Source organism: Drosophila miranda, chromosome 3 (genome assembly GCF_003369915.1).
Source record: "Drosophila miranda strain MSH22 chromosome 3, D.miranda_PacBio2.1, whole genome shotgun sequence".
Lineage (NCBI taxonomy): Eukaryota > Metazoa > Arthropoda > Insecta > Diptera > Drosophilidae > Drosophila > Drosophila miranda.
Window position 1 is genome coordinate 24,159,176 of NC_046676.1, and position 26,521 is coordinate 24,185,696.

The 26,521-nt window shown below is 44.5% G+C and overlaps 2 protein-coding genes across 4 annotated transcripts in view; one reads left to right on the top strand and one right to left on the bottom strand.

Annotated features, from left to right (window-relative positions):
• LOC108158904 overlaps positions 1–13,210 on the bottom strand; it is a 43,222-nt gene extending 30,012 nt beyond the window's left edge. Inside the window, exon 1 of the mRNA XM_033392189.1 lies at positions 11,764–13,210. Within this exon, the coding sequence (XP_033248080.1) occupies positions 11,764–11,794 (31 nt within the window). The 5' untranslated portion in view covers positions 11,795–13,210. The remainder of the gene's footprint in view (positions 1–11,763) is intronic.
• A 1,202-nt stretch (positions 13,211–14,412) lies between these two features.
• LOC117185706 (sex peptide receptor) overlaps positions 14,413–26,521 on the top strand; it is a 29,853-nt gene continuing 17,744 nt past the window's right edge. For 2 of the 3 annotated variants that reach the window (XM_033392191.1, XM_033392193.1), the window contains exon 1: positions 14,413–14,657. The gene's annotated coding sequence lies outside the window, so the exon portion shown is untranslated. The remainder of the gene's footprint in view (positions 14,658–26,521) is intronic. The other variant, XM_033392192.1, reaches the window with a different exon arrangement.

The following is a 26,521-nucleotide window of genomic DNA, read 5'->3' on the forward strand; positions in this document are numbered from 1 at the left end:
ATGGGGGAAGGAAAACTAGAGCAGAAGTGCTGAAATTCCTAGGAGGCGACTCTGGGGAGGGTAGGCGGCGCAACAATGGTTTTGCTATCTGCCATTCAACGCCCCTATCTCTGCGGGAATAAACAGAACTATTAAATGCTTATGGTATGAGCATAGAGATTCACAAATTTGATATCTAGATATCAGTTTAATAAGTGATACTAGTTTTAAAACCCTTTAATGGTTTATTTCTGAGGAATTTAAATTAAAAAGCTGTTTGGGGAAAAGCCGGCAATCGAGGAAAAGCCGGACGAGATCTTAAGTGGTGGCGCACCAGAGTTGCGTTTAACAGCTGTCAGAGAATCTACGGCTAATCTGACACACGTACACATTCATGCATATGTGCTTGTGTGTGCGTTCAGTTGAAAGAGCACAAAATGAAATGCCAAAACGCTGACATGGCAATTATCAAAAGTTATTCACTTTTTCACTTTTTATGCTCAATTTCCTTTGAATTGTACCCCCACCATATCATAATGCTGCTCCCTATCCCTCTCTATCTTTCTCTCTTTCGCTCACACAGCCATAGACACAACACATACTATACATACACCTGCACTGCTTTCAATCGTTTCAATTTAACATAAGAGACGGAATTCCCTGTTAACAGCGCTGTCACTGCTTTCTGTTAACTTTCGCCTGCTTGTTGCTCTCTTGCAGCGCACACACACACAATCGCTCGCTCTCTTCTCTCTTTCACTCTTGATTGCTCTTTTATTTTTTCAATTGATTTGTTGTTTTAAGTCGTTTCGTTTTCGTTTCGTTTACCGATTATCATTAGCCGGCGCTCTTTCTCTGCTTGCTGCTCTGTTTCAATGTTTACTGCTTTGCTTGTTGTTGCTGTTGTTGGTGTCACCTTAATTGCTAGGCTTTTTTAGCCCCCACCATCAGCACGGCAATCACTCTGTAGCGATAAGATTTCACGGGTGCTTTTGCCGTTATTATCGTACACACTTCGCACTCGCATTCCCATTTCCATCAGATAATGATAATCAGAGGCAGCTCACGGGCAGTGATGGAAAGCAGTTCAGTTCAAGTTCAAAGGGGAATATTTGGGTGGAAAAAAACGTCACAGATGGAATGGAAACGGAGGCTTAATATAATAAAGGTATGTCCGAGTGTATTATATGGTTGGGGCAGCGGTCCTCTAGGAGAGCTCTCAACCGTAATTCCCAGACCTTATCGAGGGATGTTAATCTCGAATGCCATCCCTGGCTGTGCAGAAATTTATCGCGTCCTTCGCTTTCGGTGGGGCACAAACAAAAACAAGAGGAAGAAAGATTTATTTTTCGATCTGCGTAAACATAAATTACGAGAACAACGCACAGTACGAGCCAAAGGTAAAATATGTTGGCTACGTCATAGTCGTGGCAACACTTTGTCTGTGTGGGTGTATGTGTGGCAGCCATTCCAAATTTAATTTGTACATATATGCGTGTGTGTGTATCTTATACGAAGATACAGGCTCCCATGGAAACATGAAAGTACGAGTATCTGTTGCTGTTGCAAAGTTCGAACACCGAAGCATCCTGGCAACGGCAACGGCAACGGCAACGGCAACGGCAACAGCTGCCAACTTTAATGTTCCACCGAGGGGCACAACAGGAAAAAGGCGCAAAAACGAATGCTGTCTGTCCCGTGTCTGTCTGTCTGCCTCTGCGTGTGTGTGCCTCAGTATCTGTGTGAATCCTCAATCAGCTTCTTGCTCACCTTCTTGTATCTGTATTTGTATCCGAAAGATACAAGTACGTATAGCACTTGCCGCTGCCGCTGCCGCTGCCGCTGCCGCTGCCACTGCCTTTGCCTTTCTTTTTGGTTCTTTTCTTCCACTTTGAAACTTTGTTCGAGGCTGTGCTTCTGCTCGTTCTCTCTCTCTGTCTCTTTCACTCTCTCTGCCTCGCTCTGATTGTATCTACAGCAAGAGCTTGTCGCAAAAACGGGGCGAGATAGAACCGTCTGTTCGTCAGACTGTCTGTCTGTCTGTGAGTGCGACTGCCTGTCAGTGGGAGAGACTGTGCGTGGAGAGCGGTCTATAAACAGAATTCTGAAACTCTGGCGCCTCACCAACGTGCACAACGTGCTGTACGCTGTACACTGAACGCTGTACACTGAACGCTGTACGTGCCACATTTGTAACGTGACTTCCTCCAATAAATGGCCCACAGCAAGCAGCAGAGAGAAGAGATGTGAGAGTGGCAAAGCGAACGAGAGACAACTTTACGGCTTCTGTGTCTATAATTTTGTGGCAAGAGTTAGCTCAGCATTTCTCGCCCTACCACTCCCACTACGAATCACCCTCCCCCCCACACATCTCCTGATTTCACAGGAACTTCATCATTGTCGTCTATTCCTGCGAATTAACATCTACTCGTACTACCGAGTAGCGTAGCACAGAATTCAGTTAGCTGAAAAGCTCTTAAAAAGTTAAGTATTTTGCATGCACAAAGGGAAGTTTTCCACTTTTTCTTTTCAAGGGAAAAGTACGTATCGGTATTACACTTCATAGGTAGGAGTTGAATACATTTCGAGTGGAATATACAATGTATCCGAATCATATTCAATTTCCCTCTATCCATGATTAAATTGCATATCCAATTGCACCTCCGGTGCGTTTCGCTTTGAAAATACCGCCATCGACCAGACAGCAAGACGACAACGTCGCCCGTCGCCAGACGACTGTCGTGGCAGTGGTGGCGGGGGGGGGGGGGGGGGGGGGGGGGGGGGGGGGGGGGGGGGGGGGGGGGGGGGGGGGTGTCGGCAGAGGTTGGGGATGGATGCATAAAGAATGAGACCGTTTTCCATGCTTATTGGTCTTTAAGACGGTTTAGCTGTATAGAGCCAGCTGAAGATAAGCAGTCAAACCGCAAAATTTAAATAAGAGTAAGCAGTGGTAAAGCAGAATACAAAGGACAAGCAAAGAACAAGCAGTGCAGAGGTATAAGAAAAATAATCTGCTGCAAAAAAGAGAAATAAAGAAGCAGGGGTAGATATACCAGTAATATCAACGAACACGATTAAAGTGGATTAACACATGAATGAAAGTGGAACTGCATCAGAACTAAGCAGTAAGCAGCAGTGCTACAGAAGGTGAAGAACGAGCACTGCAGCATTATAAGAGCAAGCAGTGCATCATCAGCGGCATCCCCTCCGCCAGAGGCTAACTTGTCTCCACAAAAGCATACTCCCTACACTCTGTCTACCTATCTGTCCCCATCCCATCTTCAGGCCAGTCCCTTTTGATCTTGGCTTGTTTATTGTCTTGCCCTTTCGGGCGTTGAATGGTGGTCGTTGTCGTCGTTTTGGCCCCTAGGCGTCGACTTCTTCCAAAAAGGGGACTACCTGACGCAGTCACCTTGTTTGTGCCGCGCCTCCCCACCCCCAACTCCGATGCTGCATCATTTTCATATTTATGATACGCATGGACTGAGGAGGAAGACCATCGTCTTGGAGTGTTTGAACCTGCTTGGGCCCTTTTTGTGGGGCTTTGGTTTTGTTTGTCTTTCAAGGTTTTTTTCTTTTGAGGGCACTTAACTTTTTATCGGAAATCACTTTTCGGTATTCTGCGAATTTCCTTTCGACGTTTGTGCAGGAATTTATATTTAATTTTCAATGTAAGGGTTGGAGGATGAAAGACAGACAGACCGTATCACGTGTATCCCTGCCAGCACTTGTTCACCCACCCATCCGAATCCGAATCCATGCATATGGTGTATGTGAGGTACATAAAAGTTCCCTTGTCTTAGCATCTCCCCTGCCGCACATTCATTGGGAAGATTCGAGACCCCGTGCCACAAATTCACGTGGAAAATTCGAGCACTCCCGCCACACAAATTCAAGCTCCCCTGTCACATTGATGGGAAAATGCAAAATCAATTTGAATTCGAATTTGAATTTGAATCTCAATTGGAGCGTAACGTTTGCTGAACGCATTGATTTTGGTAGGCAAAACGACAAGAAATGTGCATTAAATGATTTTTTGGCCAGGCTAGAAATTAAATTGATATTTGTATATATATTGTAGGGGCTGATCATTTATTGATTATTACGATTGATCACACAAGGGACACACACATACAGGTGCGGAGGCGGAAGGCAATGAAATTCCAGGAAATTTTGTGCGATAATTTCAAGACTTTCAAGTGTGTATGTGTCTATGTGTGTGAGCGGTGAGTAAGATAGAGCCCCACCATAAGATGATATAAAACTCGTTTGAAAACAGCACAGTGGGTAAAAGCGAGATAGGGAGAGTGTAGAGCGAGCAGGAATACGGGCGATAGAACCACTCAAAAGCGCTCAGGTGATTCATCGGGAAGCCCAAGAACCACCACAGCAGAGCTGTAGAGCCACTGGGCCCCTCACTCAATCGATTATCAGCTAATATTCTGTTCCGTTGTGGGAGCGGCCGAAAGATCTAAGCCGCAGCAGCACCCACCCATGGCAGAGAACTATTGGTCTATCGGGGTAATACTAAGAATTCGGTTAGAACTTGTTTCTGAATATGTTCCAGCAAAATTTTCATAATTTGATCTCAAATTGTTTGTGCAAGGGTATCTTGAGGTTCGTTCTCCGAAGCTTCCTCTCGGGTTCAATAAAGCTTTGAGCCCAATCCAAGCACACACAGACACACACACAGGCAAACCCCGACAGACACCGTACACCCAATCGAATGAGGCCGAAACAGGTTAACACACAGTCTGCCATTTGGGTGCAAGAAGTGTGGTTTTATTAGTGCATTGTAAGGCAAAAAGTTGGCGGCTCTTGGCTGCCCCCTACCCAAAGCAGTGCAAAAGCAGTGCCAAAGCAGAGCTCGAATCGAATCGCATGGAGTTGAGGCGAGCCGAGCCAAGGTGCGCGCGTGTTTGTCTCTCGTTGTCTCGGCCTTTGGGACTTTGGATTGCGGAGCTTCCCCCCATAATTCTGTTTCGCTTTTTCTCGGGGATCTTCTGGGGACGGGAAGCAGCACACCAATACCAAAAGACTGCTTTCGAAGATTTGGTTACCCTGTCATCGATCGATTTAGTATATTTTTGTTCTGCTTAACTATGAACAATGGACACTTGATACCCTTTCAGACCGTTGCACACTTCACAGGGCACAGATCCGTGTGTATTTTCTCGTTACAAGAAGAAGAAGACGCTTCTACCTAACCATTGCAAATCATCTGATCGAAGTCGTAGTACCCTCTGCAAGGGTATACCTCTGTAACAACAACAACAGCAGCAGCAGCAGCAGCCAAGAGACCCAAAAGCGCTGACGAAGCTGAAATTAAAAGAGAAACCGGTATGACGTGATGTGATGCCTGCGCTGTGTTTTTCTTTCCTCTCCACTCTATTTGCCTTTCTGTTGTTGCCATATTGTTGCTCTTCTGTTACTCAGACTCTGATTCTGACTTTGCATATTTCAGCCGCGCTGGTGCTTTTGTTTTTGCTTTTGCCTTTGCCATTGCCTTTGCTCTGCCTCTCTCATGCTCTCACGCTCTGCTTCTCTGATGTGTTTGCTTTTGTAAGCCTATATTCAACACGTTTCTGTGATATCTCGCTCTCGCTCTCGCTCTCTTCGTCTGTGTTTGTGTTCTTTGCGTAGACAAACAGAAATTAGAAGAAAATAAAACCGAAATGAATACCATAAACAATTTTTATTTTTTTTGTTATTTTATATCTTTTTTTTTTCTTTTCATTTCTGTCACCACTTGAGGCGACTGTGTGACGCCGCTGCTGCTGCTCTGTTGCTCTGCTGCGTCTCCGTTAATTTTTTTGCCAAAGAATTATCTTTGCCTGGCAAGGGGGGACCACGGCGGTCCGTGGGGTTTTGGGCGATAAGAATCTATAGAAGTGATGTTTGTTTGTCCAGCTGATACGCATTTCATTTCAGATTATGGGAACTGTTGAATCTCATAGAATACCTTTCAAATTTAAGTTTTGGATCGGAACTACCAATTGCATAGCTTTATTCCTTATCGGAATATCGGAACATATTCACAGGCCAGGCACATATTTTTCATGGAAAATCATTCAATTTCCATGCATTTTGTGGTAAAACAGAATTTCCAGGAACAAAGAAGTCCGATTTTAAGCGTATTTCCCGTGAAAACCCATGCGTACTAGGGCTTCAGAGCTTTCAGTTTATTGAACACCAAATTGTTGTGTTATATTCAATAGCTCCGATGATTTGCCGGGCAGATTGCCTGTCCGGCGAGGGGGGGGGGGGGGGGGGGAAACGCACTGACCGCATTCAGCACTGACCTATGCTTCGCGGAGGGGCCCCGGGGGTGGGGAGGTTATCAGTGGCTGTCCAAACACACAAGCAGTTCGTTCGATCCAATGCGCACTCACAAACACAACGAACATCAGTCTGTACTAGTATGTACATATACATATGTACATATGTATGTACTTGTACTTGTATTTTAATTGGAAAGTGAAACCCAATTAGGGACTGAACGATTGGTGTATGAAATATCTCCAGGGCAATCTTTTGACGATTGATTGGGGAGACTGAATGCCTGCGAAATTCAGGACGAGCACTGACTCATGAGGAAAACCGGCAAGCCGCGAGCCGTGCGCTGAAAATGCTTAAAAATTAATGAAATTCCAAAAAGTACCTGGAAAATAAGCTGGCCTGCTGGCAATTCATAAATAAATCAACAGCTTTTGCTTAGCCCCATCATTTTGGGGATGAATAGGGGTGTTTTTCTAGTCCCCCCACCGCCCACAGCTAACGGGGGAATTTCCCTCGAATGCATAGACGAGAAAATGCATCGGAGAGTGGATTTATATTTATGTATATTTCAAATTACCAGAGAAATGTTTGGCTAGCAGCTGTTCCAACATCAGTCACAGGTCCTGTCCCCAAAAATAAGGGGTGCCAAAGCTATATGCCACCCAAAGGATATGCCACTTTTCCCCGTAGCGGGGTTAACAGCCCCCAACACCCAATCGTAGGCCCATTCTCCGGCAATCGAGAGAGAGAGAGAGAGAGAGATACACGAGCAAATTCCTGCACGTCCTTAGGCAACAAAAACAGAAATTGTATTGGGTTATCCTTGCACACACACACACACACTCGCGAAAACATAGATACTCTCACACACACAGACACACACACAAAGGAAGAAGGCAAATGGCCTTTCACGGTCGTTGCCGTCACTCACTCGTCGTTGCCTCTGCCTCTGCCTCTGCCTCCTTTGTTGGCGCTGTTGAACAGCTTTCTGCCCCGGCAACATTGGCCATAGCCAACAAGGCCCCTCCACCCCGTCCCCATGCCGCGCCACGACAGGGAAGGTCGGGCCAAACAGGGGGCCTTGCATCCGTATCCGTGGCACTCCCCGTCTCACAGCCCCTCTCTTTCGCACACTCCCACACTGCCACTCCCCCACTCACTAGCCCACCGCCCCTGTGCACATTCTCCCTGTCTCTGTGGCACGCTGGCTCTTGCCTACTCATTTGTGTGAAGCTCGTCTGCCACAGGGTTGAGGGACATCCGATACCCCGCAATCCTTCACTGGAATATCCCTCATACCTCCCCCGTACCTCGCTTCAGCAGATGCAGCCCCCTGATGAGGAGGGGCGGGGCCCTTGTATTATTGTATTTGCTGAAATTGAACACAGTTTAATGCAATTTTATTTCCAGCTCACAAAAGCCCAAAAGGGAGAGTGGGTTGAGCTAGGAACCTTGTGCAGCATCGAGACGTATTCACATAATTCTGTTATAATCACGTTCCATTTGAATTTCATGTTGCCACAGGAGCTTCATTCAATTCTATCCTTTGGATGAAACTAGCGGATTAGAAACGTTTTAAATAAACGTGTTGCATTTGAAAGCTTAATATTTCCCAGACGGTGAGCAGCTCCAAATCTATCAGGAAAAGTCGGTATTCTTTGTTATTTGGTGATCTTGATCTCGATACTGTGAACTAATGAAGCCTAATCTATCCCCCAGAAAGAGATCTTCTCACCCAAGGAACCCATATATCCTTCGGGAAGCTGTGATCACAATTTCACACTAGCCTCATCCTTGAGCGTCCCTTATTTACAGGATATCCTATAGTCCAGTCTCCTGTGGCACATTTCTTGAGGATGGGTCGGTTGACTTGGTTTAATGCTCGCTTTTCTGTGGTAACTACTTGACGATGGGGGAGCGGCGACGGCAACAACGTCATCATCATCATCATCATCATCATCTGGATCATCATTATGAACCCCACAATTCGCATGCCCCTCCTTTACCCTGTTCGTTCAATGTTCGTTTTATTATGGTTGAGTGCTGGCTCTGCCTCTGCCTCTGCCACAGTCTGCTGCTGCTGCTGCTGCTGCCCCACAAAAATCCAATGTGTGTGCGCCCGCAAAAGCAAATAAAACTTTATCATTTGGGGAAGCCCTGCGCTTTCATAGACTCTCCCTCTGCACACACACATGCCACACTCGTTGTATCTGTGTGTGTCTGATGAAGAGGTTTGGCAACACTCACACACAGATACACAGATACACAGATACACGTACACTACACGTGTACTTTTTGCACGTTGCCTTGTTTTTCCCCATTTTTCGCTCTGCTCTTAACTTTTCCCTTAATTTCTTGTTTTCGTTCTTTTTCTTTCTTTTTTGTTGTTTGTTATTGCTTTGTATACGTATTTTCGCCTCTCTTGCCGTGCCTCTTGCCTCTTGTGGCAGGTTCTACAGTGGGCGGGGGTGGTGAGTCTACAGGTATGGTATGGGGTTTTATTTTGGCTTACTCTCGTAGAATTTTCTGGGGCCTGGATTTCGTTTCACGTTTATTTATTTATTTTCCTTCCTTTCCAGTTTCCTTTGCTGCTTTTCTGTTGCTGCCCCCTGTGCCACTCTCCATGGTGCCTTTCTTGTTTTTGTTGCTCCTTGGCACTTTTGGCCACTCTGCCCTGACCTTTTTAGTGGCCCTAGCGGCTAGCGGGGGAGGGGGGATTTCCTGGGCGTGGCTGCTGCCTGCAAGCCGAATCGAGGAGCGAGAGAGCAGAGCCAGAGTGGAGGGTGGATGGTGGAGTGTTTTGTTTATGGCCATGATACGGCCCGGGGGAAAGGGAAACCCCAGCTTTATGCCACCTGAAGTTCGGGCCCAAAGCTGGCTTTTAAGCGAAAAGAAGTGGAGGCACTTTATTGGTAATTAGGAAAACTCTCTCTCAAAAAGGATGTTAGATGCGGGAGAGGGGATTTAGTATGGCTTGGACTTGGAGCTCGTACATTTTACAATAGAACTAATTTCAAAACAATTTTTAATTTAAACAGAAAGATTTAATTTGAAAGGATCCCAACTGAAAATAAAGTTAATTCCCAGTCAAAGGCGGAGTTTTATGAAAATACAAAACGAAATCAGAGCAATCAGCAAATGGAAATGGTTTCTGGAACAGGACATTGGGGCCCCACCTAGACCTACATCCGAGTGTGTTTATTTGCATGGAAAGGAGCTACTTTTGTGGCACTTAGGGGCTCTCCACCTTCAACCCTTCCGCCCCAAAACGACCGTAATGAAAGGCAACCCCATTTTCAAGGAAAAACTATAACAAACTAAAAGCCTTTTTCCATTCAAAATGCAAATGGAAATGGAATGCGGACGAGCGCAAAAGTCGCCAAAGGGAAAACTGGGAAGCAGAAAAGCAGAAAAGAACAGAAAACAAATGCAGAGATGAAATGAAAATACGCAGAAATAAAAGTGTATCAAAGGAGAGCAAAGGAGTGCTCCCCCTCCGACCCCTTCCGACTCTCGGCATTCCCATAAATTATCTGCACAATGGCCAAGAGGAAAAGAGCCAGGCCAAAGGGAAAACCACGAGCCAAACCAAATATAACCCAACGGAACGGAACCCAGGAAAAGTCTATTTTAATTCTGACGTAGCTGGTGACACACAACGCAGATAGAAAGGGGGCCACAGACGGAGGGGGGATGAACCAAAGTCAGAGGCAAGGCAAAGACAAAGGCGAACTCGGCTTAAGTGCTGCCTGCCCCCCGCACCACCCAAATCCCTCCCAATCCCCAGCTGGGCGACCCTGCCACAACAGCTCCAAAGGCTATGGTCCACACCCCAACCATCCTGCCGCACAGTTTCGTTGGCAAGTCGAGGCGTAGCCAAGTGCGACGGGAGTGCTTCGAACATGTTGCGCTTGCCAGTCAGCGCTACGGTGGCTCCTGGCTAAGGGGGCAAGGAAAATGATGGATAATGCGCGGAAAACATCGGGCAGGCTTTCCCCATGGGCCAGTCTCCACTGTGGCTGCCAACGAACTGAAATACTTGGCATATATCAAAGGCAAGGCGTACTTGTATCTCATTTGGCAAAAGTATCTGCAGCAGGGAGCGTGTTTTGGGGCCAGAGGAAAGAGCTAGAAGCGTGTGGGTAGAAGAGGTGCAACACAGTACGAGTATCTGAACGCGGTGGTTGTCTTTTTAATAAGTTCAAACTGTGGCATGAGGCACGAGCAGGGGCAGAGGTAGGGGCAGAGGCAGAGGCAGGGGCAATGGCAACAGCGATAGTAACAGACGAGGCAAGTTGTCTAACAGGCAATGTGACGCAAAGTATCTGTGGCTGTGGCTGTGTGCCGTGCCTGAATTCCAAGTATCTGTATCTGTGGCTGTGGCTTTGGCGCTGCCTGTCTGCCTGTTGACTACAAGTTTGTATCTGTGTTCACAAGCACACACACGCGCAGCAGAGAGTTCATGCCGCTTGGTGTGAGCTTGATTTTGAGGCCATTACAAGGGGGCGGCTCTCCCCGACGACGACTACGTCAGCGTCAGCGTCAGCGTCGGCGTCGCCGTCAGCGTCGATGACTTGCTGCCTTGTTTGTGTCGCATTTTCGCTCCCTCCTCTTTCTTTTAACCATTTTTGTTTTGTTTGCTGCTTCTCTTTGAATCGAGCTGCAGCCCTCTCTCCCAGTCTCTACCGCCCTCTCCGTGTGTGTTTGTTTATTTGCCTTTTGTGTGCGCTTGGGGATTACGTAAGGGAATCCCCAACATTTTGCAGCGCGCACGCCACGCCACGCAACTAAAATGATAAAAGAGGGGGCGGAGGGGGGCGCACCCAGTGGTGGGGCTTGGAATTGTGGCCCGTGGGGGTGGGTGGTGGCTGTAGGTGGGTGTAGTGCGACTGACGATGGAGCGGCCCACATCGTGGCCGTTTGTTTCATGTTTTATGCAAGCTCTTCTTCTCTCTCGCTCTCGCTCTCCCTCTCCCTCTCGCTCTCGTGCCATCTCTGTCGCTTGTTGAGCAAGTGCGCGGCTGCCTGTTCAAGTAGTCGTGGCACAAATAATAATGCAAAAAACATGTATCTTATCATATCAGAAGGGTTGAAGCGGGGGCGTGGCGCACTTTTTCACTTTTGCATATTTTATTTCGCATCACTTGCGGGACTTCTCCTTCTGCCACCGTTTAAGAGGGTCGGGCGAAGGGGGTCGGGGCGGTTGGGTTCTTGGGTTCTTGGGGCACGGTACATAGATTGATGTGCCGCCATATGGCGGCTACAGTTTCTAAAAAGAGATCCTTGACTCTGCCGTAATTGAAAGTCCCTGTCGAGTGCTTCGCTTCGAGAGCTTGAGGACTCTTTCGGGGGAAAGTTTTGCCTGGAAAGCAGCAAAGCTGTTCAAGTTTTCTCGTCCTTGAACGAATGTATCAAATTCCTGCCAAGATTTCGAAAGATGCGTTGTTTTTCGGGGCAAAAGTTTCGTGTGCTTAATGAATAACAATAACAAGAAAAGATACTTACTGCCTCGGCCGCTGCCCCTGCGTCGCGCCATATTTCCTGCTCCCGAAGATGCGAAGTGCGTGGGTGGGGGTTTGGGTGTGGGTCCTTGTTGCGCCTTGTTCCTTGTCGCTATCACATGGGACAACTGTTGGACAGCTAGGAGTATTTCCTTACGCCTGATTGATGTTTATTTAATGGGACCCGTCGAGTGGGTTGCTTTGCCTCTGTGCATGTGAATGTCCTTGAAGCACACACCACAACAATGGCTACCCCTCTTAATGTCCTTGCTGTTGTCGTCGGCTGTAAGTGTGCAAGTGTGCAAGTGTGCAAGTGTGTGTGTGGCCTGGTTCCTGCCTCGCTTTTATTTGCCCGCTAGACAAATGGGAGTAGGGGCCCTGCCCGTGTCCATATCCCTCGCTGTCGCTGTCGGTGTCGCTGTCGATGTCGTCGTGTCCTTCTAATGTTCTGATATGCCTTTAGTCGGATGACGTAGCTCGCTCTCTCATCGCTGCCCTTTTGCGCCCCCCCCGTGTCCTGCTCCTTTCGCTCACAGTCCTTGGTTTGGCATTAGGGGGTTTCCCAATTCCGGTTGCTGTTGCTTCTGTTGCTCTGGGCGTTCCCCTTCTCTTTTTGTTGCTGTTTCTGTTGCTATTGTTGTAAATATGTTTACTCTGGTGTATAGATCCATATGTGTATGTGTTTGTGTTTGTGGGTGTGTTGTATATATTAATTTAATTCTTTTTCGATATCTTCTTGTGAGCTCTACTTTTGATAGTTGTAAATACTTGAAAATGTTTATTTTATTGGTTTCTCTATTTGATATGCTTTTTGCTCGGTTTATTTTGTTGCTGCTTTGATTCCCTCGTTTTGTAGATCTTGTTGCTGGGTTTGTTTTTGTTGTTTTGATTGTTGCTGTCGTTTTTGCTCCGATTGTCGTAGGCCGCTCTTTTAATCCATTTATTAGCGTTTCGTTTTCCGCACGCAGGACTACGTCACCGTTCCGTGTTAATCGGACGCTCTCTAACGTTTATCGTTAATCGTTGACCGTTACGGCACGTTACGTTACCGACGCGGACTAGCGATCGACTAGTTTTGGCACCACCGGGCGTATACGCAGCCTGAACTCGATAGCACGACGTTGCAATCAGCAATCAATTAAAACTAATTCGCGTTTCAAAAACGGGCGCGTAAATTCTTCAGACAGTTCTTCTTCTTACTTTCTATCTCTTTCTCTTTCTTTTACACCATTTGCACTATGAAGATATTTCTTATCATCTGATGGTATGTGTGTGCGTGAGTATCTCACTTTTTAATATGCTCTATATGGCTGTGCGGATTATATAAATAAACTGCTTGAATATATATACTTCTTTCGCTGTTATTCCAATATTAGTTGCTGTTTTTTGCGCATTTACCGTTTTTGCGAGAAGCGCGCCTGACGAGATGCGTGCGTCGACGTCAGCGTTCGCGGAAAAACAGAGCCCCGCCGAAATCACAGGCCCCAACAGTGGCCCCCAACGCTGCTAACACTGAATGAGCCATATCAGCGCAGAACTGAGCAGACACACACACTAATGCACTAGGCACTGCTTGCAATTTGCACTGCTTTCAATTTCAAGTTTAAGAGAGAGGCCATGCAAAGAGAGCGGCTCTTAAGAGTAAAATAATACATTTCAGCTTTTGTCGAGTGACAAATCGATAACCAAAATATAGTTACATGGTGGCGAGCCTTTGTCGAGTGACATTCGATAAGAATTTTCTGACTTCTCTGGAAACATCGCATTAGGCGCGAGGTTCAAATAAATTGAAATATTAGATTAGATTTTGGTTTTCTGACGAATTTCCATGAATCTGTCCAATGAGGATGCAATGGTCCTCCGTTTCAGCCCTTGGACATATCCATAAATTATAAAAGAATACTACTAGCTGTGGCACTCGCATTAAGCGAGGACTCCGTCCTTTGCTTTACCTTCCTTCCTTTTCTGCTTCACTTTTTCAAGCTTGGCGATATTATTGTGTGTTTAAAGCCCACCCACAAACCTCTTGAATTCAAATTCAAATTCAATAATGTTATGGAACGGTTGGCCAATAAGAGCTTTGACACAACCTGCCCCAGTCGAATGCTGTTCGTGTCAAAGGGACACAACAATGTGGTCTCAATGGAAATTAATGTAAAGGAAAAATAGGAAAACATCTGCGGTGGTGGCTGTGGCCGGGGGTTTAATGAACCATTGGCTCTGGCAGCTGTGAGTATTCTCAACCGGCGCCGTGACATGTGAAAGGCGTGGCCTTGAGCCCGTTAACGTTAACCGGCACGCATCCGCCCCGTTGACACCCAAAAAAAAAAAACAACTCAATGCCGGGTGACAGGAGATTATGTCTGCTCAAAGGACTTCTATAATTTTATTGATATATTTCATGGGAAGAAAGTGCACACATCATCGAAACTGATTAGAGCTGCAGCCCACTCGACCTTCCATCCCATGTCCCACACGCCCGCCCCAGTAATTGTCCCGCAATATTCTGCAAATCATCAATGAATCTGCCCCCCGAATGTTGCTCGTGCACACAGCTGACGTTTGTTTACGCCGTGCCACGCGCCTGCGCCGTTTTGCCGGGAAATTCGAGTGCGAAAAACTAATTTGGCGCCAACGCTCCCCGGCGCGTCCAATCCGTTGCAGTCGGGCGAAAACAGAGCACGCGAGAGGATCGCATCGCGCACCGAAAGTGACGGTTAATTTCACGCAACAATTTTGAAACATTTCGAATAAGTAAAACAAAAAACTAAAATCAGCAGAGCAGAGTTTTTTTTAACAAGTGTTTTTCAACAGCAACAAAAAGTACAATTCCTCTAAGGTTTTCTGTTCATCTGGATAATCTCTTAAGCGGAATATAATACAAACATATATTTAAAGGTATATAAGTAGTCCCAAATCTCTTTCAACAATCGAAACTAGTGGCGTTAAATTTCATGTTAATCGAATTGGTATTACGGTCAGAATGTGGAACACAACAGCTCTAAACCGTTGTTCTATGGCTGCTCTGGCATCTCACTTGTAGCCATGTATCTTTGTACTTTGGATCCTCTGTTGAACATACATATGCAAATTATCAGGACTCCCCTAGCCATCTTTACCATCATCAGAATTTGTCTAAGGGCCTTCCATGCCATACTTCATTGCAAAAAAAAAAAAAAAAAAAAAAAAAAAACCAAGGACCAAGAGAACAATGAAGTTTTTAGTTTTAATTGGAACACACAAACCAAAAAACGTACAATTTTTTGTGGCAATCAACCATAACATTTTTCGTAGATAGTTCTGGGAAATACTACACAAATATTTAATTTTTCAGTTGGGAAAGTAACTAAAAGAGAACCGAGAATTCCACTTAATGTGTATGTTTAATTGATGGAAATAAACGGAAATTAAATTGCAAAAAAATTGCTGGAAGTTGCAACGAATAAATGTGTAAATACTCGTAGTAGAATGTTGGCCTTCTACAGGCGATGGCATACAGAGAACGAAATGGCAAGGAAGCTAATATTTGCCAATGAAAAATGGTTCCCGAGAAATCCAAGCAAAATTCCAAGAAATATGTCGCTGTGGCAATGGAATTAATTGTGAAATCATCAGTGCCTCTAACCAGTGCTAGCCACAAAGGATTTTAGGTCATTGTCCTGGATTACAGGAAAGTGGATTTCGCAGCTCGATTTTGGGCAACTTTCCTTCATATCCTTCGCACTGGCTAGGTCTGAGCTGTGGTTCAATGTCCTGAAAGTAACCGGACATTTGCATATTTAACGGATTACTGGCCTAGAAGCTGCCCATAGAAATGTTTGACCCCGTTTAATCATGCGAAAACACAATAGACATACGTGGCCAAGAGCCGAGCTTCTGTGAATTTTTGCGGAAGCTGACGAAGCATCTATGAAAGGGAAACCTCACACCACAGCCACCACTAGCTCTAACCAGCGATGCAGACGGGATCCGTGTGTCATGGATGGTATTCCGTGTGGAATTTTCTGCATTTCAAAGCAATCCAAAATTCTATTCCAGGCGGAATGAAAATTGACGCCATTGCGTCACCTTCCATCATTTCCACTCCTCGCGGGATAGTAGGGATCGCAGCTGGACGCTTTTTAATATGACAGCTTCAATGGCACGGCATGGGTCATTTTAATAAAGAACAATGATGGCTAGGCTAGGGAATTGTCTATGAGCATCTTCCCAGTTCATTATCTCGAATTGCCAGCAATATTCTTGGCCAGGCCAGAGTCTAAGCGAAACGAATAATAATAATGCCAATATACGAGGAATAAATCCTTATTTATGGGTCTTAAAGTTTTGCGTCAGACATCAGGCCATCGGGGCATAAGGCATGGGGCATGAGGCATGGGGCATCAGGCACCAGTATTAATGGAAGTTAATTAGTGAGTGAGCCCCATGTTGACTCCCTCGACGAATATTAAATGGTTTGATTCGGTGGCCCCCGGCCATAGGAACGGATTTGTCTCATTAGGGGGACCTCCAGCTGTGCTCCTTTTCCGGAATGTCCCTCCACTTGACAATATTCAGCCATTTGTCGGGCTAATTGTTCTGCACCAGCTATGGGTGAGCACCCAAGAACTTTCCCGATCAAAGAGCACAGAATATTTGGTTCAATAAATAAAACATTTCACTTCGTTTTTGTTGTATACATTTCCCAGGATGACGAGCGGATGAATGACAAATGGTTCCATTCACTTTTTGATTCCCAATGGGATTGATGGGTTGGAAAGTGGATGCCACTTGAAACGCGAAACGTGAGCCCTGCAAAGGTGCCGGCCTTTTCATGACCCACATCATTGTCTTCGTCATCGTCATCGTCAACAGCATTATAATGACGATAACTATAATATACGGATAAATATAATAAGGAAAACTCTCACCTTTGTCCTTGGGTTTCGCATTACGTCAGGCTAAAAGTATTTTCCCTAATTGGAAAATTTTTAAAAGGGTTCGAAGTAACATCAGATCTTGATTCTTGCAAACGAAAATACTGGGAGGTATTCTTTCGCTGACACTGACTGTTTTTTCCATATGGCTTGATATTTATTTTCCAATAAGGAACAAAGGATAAAAGGATACAAATTTATAACAGCCAATTCTGTTCACATACACGGAGGGAAGATGGCATAGCAGAGAGCAGCATAAGCGCATATTTAAATTACAAATTCGGCTTTTGAATACAAACAAAATCCACTCTCTCCACTTTTTTCTCTCGGTGTATGTAAAGGTACATATGTACCTATATCCATACCTCAATCCCTTATCGTTTGTGGTTGTACGAATGCAATTTCAATTACTCTATTCTACCCAACTGAAACGCTTTCATTCAGCATGAGGAGGCATTCAGCATGTATTTTTGAGGAAGCACACAGACACACAGACACACAGACACACACACACAGGTGCACACGCCACGTACACTGGATCGCAGTCCCACCGCCCGGCAAACCCCAACCCCCAACCATGGATGCGTGCCTTTCAACAAGTCGTTAATGCAAATAACAAACAATAAACAATTCTTCAGGCTCTCACCTCCCAATCGTACAGTCTCCCAGCCACCCTGCCCCCAGCCCGCCCATCCCCACTACAAATGTATGAATACTTTTGTTGAAAATGAACTTTTCATGGCTTTGGCTTTGGCTTTGCCGTTGGCGTTGGCGTTGGCATAGGGGTGCTGTTTGGTCCAAACGCTTCGGAACGGCTCTCGGATCTGTTATATTGGCCATGGCCATGTCTGGTCTGTGGTCCGGTTTCCCGCTCTTTTTCCAGCTCACCTTCTCCATCGCTTTCCGTCGAAGGTTGAATGTGAATTTATGGAAATGCCAAAGGAATTGGCCTTGCTTGAGAGGAGTCAATGCCTGCTAAAGTGGTTGTGGGGGCCCAGTCAATTTACCTGGAAAAGCACAAGAAAAACATAACATATTAAAACAATCGGCAGCAGTTCGACTGCATGATACCCAGGGAAGTGCTGGATCTTGAAAGGGGATATCTCTTCAATAAGTATGTATACACAATTTATGGCCAATAATATCCATACAACTATTGAGCTGGCGGGATCTGGCAGCTCCAATTAAAATATTTCCCATCAAACGATTGTGTTTGTAAGTGCTCGTATATTTGCACTTAATTCCAGTCTGCCATTTTATTTATTGTTCTTTTCGGGTGTTTCCCTTTGAATTGAATTTGTTTTTTTACCGGCGCTTTCCACAGGGCCAGGGCCTGTACCTTTTTTTTGTTTTTTTTTCTTCTCAATTTTGGTGTTTTATTGGTGCGTGCTGGCATTCATTAGCATCGAATGTCTAGCCGTCTGACGTTTGAATATAAATTGTCTAATGGGGCCAGTGGGTATTTATAATTGTATTTGATGTCGCGTTCCAACGGTCATCAGTTAACGGTCATCGCTGAGAGGGAGTGAGAAAACGGGGCTTTAAACGTGGTCAAACGAGTCCATTACTCAGCAGATGCAAGAATGGTAAAAACCGTCCTCTCCAGTGGCCTAGATTGTGCTCTCATGTCCCCTACACTCCAAGGCAGTTTTTATGAATTGGCTTTTGCAGCATTTGTCGCCACTCCACACTGTACCAGTCATGGATTCCCCTCCTATTTTCCTCCAGCATTGAGGGGCAATGAGGTTGTCGTCTCGTCTATTGCTTTTATTACGTATACGCAGTGTGAGCGTTAAAAGTTCCTTTCAAACCCATGTCAAACTGAATGCCTGTCATCGTCGGGAGCTTTGTCGGGGAAAGAGGTTCTTTTGCTCCGTTTCATAAATCCAATGATGGTTGCTGGTATCCTGGTGTACTGGTGTGTACGGAGTATCCCTCACTTCATTTGCGCTGACGAAGAAGTGCTGTTTTATTGTTATGAGCATGTTGCATGTTACGACGTGACCGGGTTGTTGAAATTCCAGCCTGAAAGGATACAAGCTAGAAGGAATCCAAGGAACGACAGGGGATGGGGGGCCTGGCTTCCCATATGTAAGACATACATATATATACAATTTTGTAAGTACAAAAAACAGCTACTAGTCAGCGTGCTAGTTCAACCGGATAGCATCACTGAGAGCGACTCTGGGGCCCCTTGCATATATTGAAAGTCCATTAAGAACAGATACTGTCAGTGCAAGATTTCAACAAGTGAGTCAACACACAGCAACAATTGGATCGGCTGTCAGTGTCTGTCGATAGCACAAATAAGTTGAAGTTCCATTGGCCCTCCGGCATTCTGCTTCCATGGTATTTACAGACAGCATTTACTTTGTTGTTGACCATCAAGTCGTTTGTCTGGCGGCTAACGAAGCTTGAACGTCCGTCAGGCCGGAGATGTGCTGGGGCCGGGGGCTGCTCCTTGGACCCATTTTGTAGCATCAACTTGATTTATGTTTGTGTGCTACGCGCACGTGCCACACGGCAGCTTGTCCGGCTGGCATCGCACCGCATCGCACCGCCTCGGGTCTGTTCGGATTGAAAGAGGGATCCTGGGTCCTGGCTTTACAATGAAGATAAATTGCAAGAGTAAGCGAAAAATTTGCGCGCATTGAAAGCGGCAAAAGCGCGGAACGTAAACGACGGCAAATGCTTATTGGGATTTGTGGACGATAATATGTCACAATTGAATTTCCCTTCCATCAGCGACTGCTGTTCCGGGAGCTCCCCGACATGGCAGAACGCTCTTTGAAGCCTATTTCAATTATGGAAAGCCCCTTGAGGGTACATGAATTGGTCTGGTCTATTGCTGGGCTGGCCACTGGGCAAACGTGCGGAATTCGTAGCCATGCAGCTCATGGTCTGGCCCTTCCCCCGAGGCTAAGAGTTTAAGCGCAGTGTCTGTGTCCCCTTTTTTATTTCAACGAAACTGAACGCAAGTGGGTGTCTTTCCCAGACAAAAATCTGTCGTCTGAGGGAGCGGAGCACAGAGAAAACAGGAACAGCCCCAAAATAAAACGGCGCTATCGGGTTAATGTTTGTGTTCGTCATCAGCGTTCAACAGCTGCTGCCAGGACCAGCAGCAGGTCCAGGACCATTTGCTGGCATTTTTTACGGTCTTTGAAGCCTTCTAAAGTGCTGACAGCTCCAAGTCGCCCCAAAAAAACTATGTTTTCGTCTGGCCTAGGACCTTTTTAATTAAAGCAAACTCAAGAGCAATTCCCTATTTACATGTCGTCGGCTGCCGAGATATACATCTTGTTGTTGTTAAAGCATGAACATGAAACGCAAACAACAAAGTTTTCAAGGGAACAAGGTTGTGGAAATAGTTTCACCTCCTGTTGGCATTTGACCTTAATTTGTGTGTCTTTGCTGTGTTACCAACAAATGAAAAGTTGTGTAAACAAAGTTATTTTTCCTGATTAAAGCATTCTCTTATCGCCCCATTATTAAATAAACCATTTGATGGGCTCGGACTTGTCGAAAAGGTAATCACATAATGGAGTGCACTCCGCCAGGACTCACAAGAGTTCTTCCCACAGCTTACGGTCATCGAAAATCTCATAAAACAGATGGAGTCCCGTGGCACAAACGGGGGAAAGAGAAGGCAAATTCAATTACCATTTTATCATTATCATTTTGGGTGCAAGTAAAGCCTAGAGTACGTCTAGGTAACAGCTTCGTTCGATTCATTTATTCTGTTGGATTGCATTTTCCCCCGTGAGTTTTCCCCAAGCTCTGCTCCCATGGGAGTGTAAGCTCTGGCCTTAGGGGGGACTCCTTTCATTGGATTTTCAAGAGATTTTACCGAGACCCATGCCATGTGGCATCGACTGCTACCTTTTTCGTGGTGCCCCAACTGCTCCTCTAATTTTGTGGCCCCGTAGGGCTGTTTATTTAATGTCAGCGCCAGTTGCTGTCAGCCAATTAAATGCCAAACAGAATTTCAATTTATTCTGAAACCAACATAGCCACACTTTCGAAGCTGTCGGAGGGGCCCCATTAATCACTGTGTGGTTGAAAGAGGAACGGAACTATGTAAGTTCTCCTCACAATGGCAGTATCGGAGACCCGATCGGTGGAGTGGAGTGGTTTGAGGTGCCAAAAACACCAAAGACCAAACGTTCAAATGTCAACTTCGGTAACGCCGTGGTTTGGGTCCCGAATGGAAACTTATTTTCCAGTGAACTTTGTCGCAAAGTCATTATAAAACCCGATAAAAACCGAATCTTGAGCAATTAATTAGGCGAAAATAAGTGACCTTCAGAGGGGGACCAAGGACCATAGACCATAATGTGCTGGGAACATTCCAGAATTTATTGCATGCCCGAAGGCAAATCGACAAAGTTTCCTTGTGCACGTGCCCACGCTGGTCTCTCCTAAAATAATATACAAAAAGCAACAACAACAAATACACAATATTCAGATACAGTGTGAATTTTACACTCAAAACGGCAGCCCGCCAGGCAGACAGGCGGCCTGTCATAATATTGAGGCAAACATGTGGAAATATATCAATGGAGCATTGCGGAAGAATTTTAAGTGATTGAGATATTGCTTGGCTGCTTACAGACCGATGGAAACAAATAAATACCACTTTATAGAAATATTAATGGCACTTCAAATTATACGAGCTCCAAAGTGATCGAAATTAAAATGGAATACTCGACTGCTATTCATAACAGCAAAGGGCAAATATCTATTGCCTTAATGAATGAGTTGGTTCAATTCAACTGGAAATTAGTCCCGTCCGACCGTTGCCTTTTTCTGCTCTGCTCTGCTCTTTTCAGTGCGCACAACTTAATTCTGAGCAGGAATTTCAGCAATTTCTGAAAAGAAGCGTAAACAAATTTATAAATATTTCTCGCCAATTTGCTGTACGAGAAAACATGCACATACACATAAAGTGGCAGCTAAATGAATAGAGAGGGGAAAGCTATTGTGGTGCCCTCTGAGGGGGCAAATTGTCGGAAAGCAGCTTCTTATAACAAAGTTTTCTGCGAGCAACGCCTTACGGCTTTGACGGTAAACTATTCTATTTAAATTACTTCGCAGAACTTCAAGCCACTAGTTGCAATTCTGAAGTTCTAAAGTTCCACAGAGCGGGTTTGCAAACTAAAACGTGGCGCTACGTTGCGGCTCTACCTTGTACCCGTTTCTCAGTCAGTATATACGCGGTCTTATGATTTATGTAACTAATACAATACATTCTATAAGTCTCGTTTAGAGAAATCGGTCGAACCGTTTGGGAGGTTTTTATATAGAATATATATTAGATTAAATCTTATTTACATCTCCCTTATTTCCCTCCGCTAGAGTGCGGAGTGTGTGGGAGAGAGAGAGAGAAGGAATGTGAAAGGGTGTGTCCACGCTATTTTAATTTGATCCTTCTGGGCTATTCTTTCTGACTCTTCAATTTTTTGTATCTTCAAAATTGTGGATGCCATACATATATACATATATACATATATCAAGAATATATATACTTTATCCGGTCGGAAACGCCTCCTCCTAGGCGTTACACGCATTCACTTTACCCTCAAGTATGATATACCCCTATACTCTTTGAGTAGCGGGTATAAAAAAGACTCGTACTAACAAAATTCGCCACAAAAAGTGAGCAAACAGTTTGAAAACACAACTCACTTTTCTTTCTTGAGGGCTACCGATGCTTTTCCTTTTTCCCTTTTGTACCGCATTTCCATGTCAGAAATTAGCTGATATCGTTGGGGAGCTGTCGCACACACCCGTACAGATATAGAAATAGCATTCGTGAAATTAGAAGAAGTTGCACGAAAATGAAAAAATGTTGAATGGAAGCCACTCATCAGATTGTGGCAACGAAAACCCTTCCCTTTGCTATTTATTGCGAGCAGCTCTTAGGTCGGGCTGCAATAACCCGCAGAAAATCGCAAAGGTAATCCACACCGGGGAAGGACGTACTTAAACATAATTAAATATAGCACAAGAAACAGGATAAATGAGCTTCGGGGGTCGCAGCTGAAAGTACCCTGACGGACAGACCCCATAGAAGTTCTTAAGAACTAAGATTTATTGTAAAAGTACAGGCCTGAGCGATTACTTGGTCGAAGAATCTAGCTTCTTTGCGTATCTATGTAACTCATAATAGCCTTTGAACAGTTGGCAACAGGGTATATTGAGCGTCGCGAAGTTTTCAATGCTCTCCTGTAATGCTTACTATAGCGTGATAGCGATGATGATGGTGAAGGTGCTAGGCAACGCGTAGCGGGAAATGTTTACATCTCAGACGGATTGCCGAGTTTCAATGAGTTCGCCGTGTCCCAGTTCAAAGGACTCACTCGCATTAATTTGCATAAATTTCAATGAAGGTGCCTGCGGCAAACAGATTGACGCTGTCAATGGCTTTAAAGTCACTATTAAAGGATATTCCCGTAGATAATATTCAGTTAATGAACAAAGGAAATGACATCTGCAGGACGAGGAGACTGTGAGGGAGAACAATTAACGATTGTGTTGCACCGTTGCACTTCAGTCGGTCTAATGGAGCGTGCACTGAGAAATGAGTTCGCAAATCACAATTAACTTGGCTTCAACTCTTTTGTCAAGTTAGGACAAAGGGCGAATGGACACATGGGGCTGGGAAACCCTGCTTCCTGCTGGCGATTGTTTTAAATGAAGGACAACCCACAAATTGCATAAATTACAACGAAATAAATAATAAATGACGGTTAAATGAATTGGCAATTGCCATGACATGGCCAGACCGTCGGAAGGCCGATCAGACCGTTCTTTGCCTTGAGCTTGTCCAACACGCAAATTGTTAGACCCTCTCGTTGGCTCTTCCTTTGTTTTAATTAATCTGCTATTTATTGCGCCTCTCTTTCTGGAAGCCCTTCATGAGTTTGCATAATCAAGGTCATTGGATCATAGAAAATGTACTCGGCTATGGCATGGTATAGATTGTTACCCCTATGTTGTGTAATAACAATGTGTTTCAAGACCATGAAAGCATTTAATATTCACTGCCCGTTGACTAAAAGCAATTAAGAAGCCTTTTCCCTTAAACGAGCGTCGTGAAATCAAGATAGCGAGCTGCTATCTCGAAAGACGCGTAAGAGGCATTAACTTGTTGCTATCTTAATGGCGGTGTTATTTCAGTTGGAGACTGTTCGCTGAAATGCACTCTCCTCGCTAAGCATAGTTCGCCAAGGCTGCCTTCTGCTGCTCTTGGAGGATTAACTTTGGCCCCCGTCTCGGGTTCAGCTCCTATCTTGATGCTGCACGAAATTCTTTGAAGCTTTAAAAGATGCAAAATCCTACAGGTGTATCCTAGGTGTACAGTAATATTTCCTGTGTCGTTTGCAAAGACCACATTTGATATTGATTGATATTCTATGGTGCTGTGGTAAATCCAATCAAAAGCAATGTTTGCTTGTTGCCGAGCAATCTCGTTTGGGTTTTGGCTCTGGACACAATTTCGCTGATTGTAATCAAATATGCTACTCCGATCGGAGACCAAATAGCCACTCCCTGTTGAACAACATCCAATATATATATATATATAATGTAAATCCTTGTACATCGATGAAGAGTAGACCCGTATGATTAATCGGTGTCTATTCATCTAACATTGTGTCGCGCATATGACCGAACACGCTCTTTGACATGTGGCGCCCGGTTGTCGTCTAACCAAGCCCTGACCGCAGACCATCGACGTGGGCCATCCCCTTGATTTATGGTGAAATATATCACGTGTGTTCACTGGACACACCTACAGCTGGACAGTGGCCAAGCCACTGATATTTTGTTCTGGTTAACACTCGTGGATCCAAATAAATTGGATTTTAATGGAATTCGTGCAGCAGTTTAATGGGCAAAGACTCGGTTTTCCCTCTACGGGAAAAGCAAAGGAAATCCTGTAAAATTTAACCTGCCAGTCAGCAGTTCAGCAGCTCAGCATAATGCATTAAGCCAGACAAATGCCACTAGAAAATCATTTAAAGAACATTACACTTACAGTTCTCTGAACTCAAGATACGAGTATATACCTCAAGATGTTGGCCGGCTCAAACAATGAGTACTCCAGGATTATGCTAATAACCTGGTCTCGGCCATTGATGCCTGTTAATGAGGGCAGACGGGGCCCATAGCCGTCAATGCGGGGCCCAGATTAACTCGGGCGGGTTCACTGGGGTTCACTTCTGTGCTTAATTTCAGTAGATTTGCTTGTGATTTGATTGTTCTTTTTTACATTCTTAGAACATTTGCTTTAGTGCCGACTTGGCATCAGTTTCGTTTATGGCTACAAGCTACCGGTCTCCGTGAGCCATCAATTTTGATGGATACGACACGCAGGCCTGAAGCTAGAGCTTCGGATTCATATCCCGGAAAAACTGTCAGCCATCTTTGCAGCTAACGGAGAGTTTCCCTACACACACACGCATCACACGCATCACATCACACCCATCTGGCACTCAGGAATCCCTATTCCGCATCAATATTCACACACTCAGCGTAATCTGCCACAGGACTTTTGGAAGCGGTTTTGTAGCAACTTTTCCATTAGGAAAGTTAAAGCCGAGCATGAAACAAGTTTAAGAATGTTTTCCCCTGTTTTATCATGTAATTCGCCAATGAACAAATGGATGTTTTAAATTTTTCTGAGTGGGGGGTGCGGCAGGTATTCACAGTTATTTTTGGCATTTATTTTCTTTTTCTTTTTTTTGTTAAACAAGGGCTCATCCATTAGCGAATCCATCCCGTTAGAGAAAAAAAGGTTAATTAAAATATTTAAATTGAGTATTCGTGTTTTGAATACAAACATAGGGAAATTAAATAGAATCCACTTTGATGCAAACGTAAATATATTAAAAAGTCTTTTTAATATAACCTATTTAAAAAAGACTTTAAAATAAATATATCATATTACATTTTATATTGAAAACAAGTTTTGCGTCGTGTTGTCGTCCTGTGGGCTCGTGTCAGCGAAGTTTAATTTAAATATGAAATATATTTATAAAATATACTGATGATATTTACTAATGCAGGGCGCCACTTTTTGGATCAATAAATAATTAATAAAATACTTAAAATATACGATAAAGGGCAATGGAATTGCTGAAACCTCAGCCAAATACCCTCCCCCATATAATGTAAACCACGACTCAAACAAAATCTCTCCCTACCAATATAAAAAATCCATGACAAACTGGCCGCCATAAAAAAACATTAAAAACAAACAAATTCCCGAAAATAATGCCACAAAATGGCCATCGTGCAACAAAGCGCTAATGTATAACCAAAACATCATTTGCACTTGTCCCTCTCTTGACCCACAAAGAGACTCGTCATTAAAAAATTTTAGATGCCATCCAATACACACGATACATAGCTAATCCAAAATTACTAGCCTACTCTCCTTCGTTGCCCCGGTTTTAGTTAAGCTAATAAAATTTATGTTAATATTGCAATGGAATGCCATTTTTAAAGGTGAATAGAAAAACAGTTTTCTGTTAAACCTGAAATTTATTTCGATGCGCTTTTTCCGGCTGCAAAGGGGAACAACATGCTCAAAAACATGAATCAAGCACGTAAATTGTGCGAAACCCATTGAAATTACAATTAAATGCCCCTTAATGTGTATATACAAATTCGAGCTTGCAATGTTATTTATTTTAATTACAAAAAAATTACGTTCTGTTTTTTCATGCCTGACATCCAAAGAGCAAGTAAAGCAGATAAGCGAACTCCCTTTGGGCCACTTTATGACTGACATTTAACTAGACTTTTTTCATAGTAGATGTTCTGATTATCATTGCAAAATTT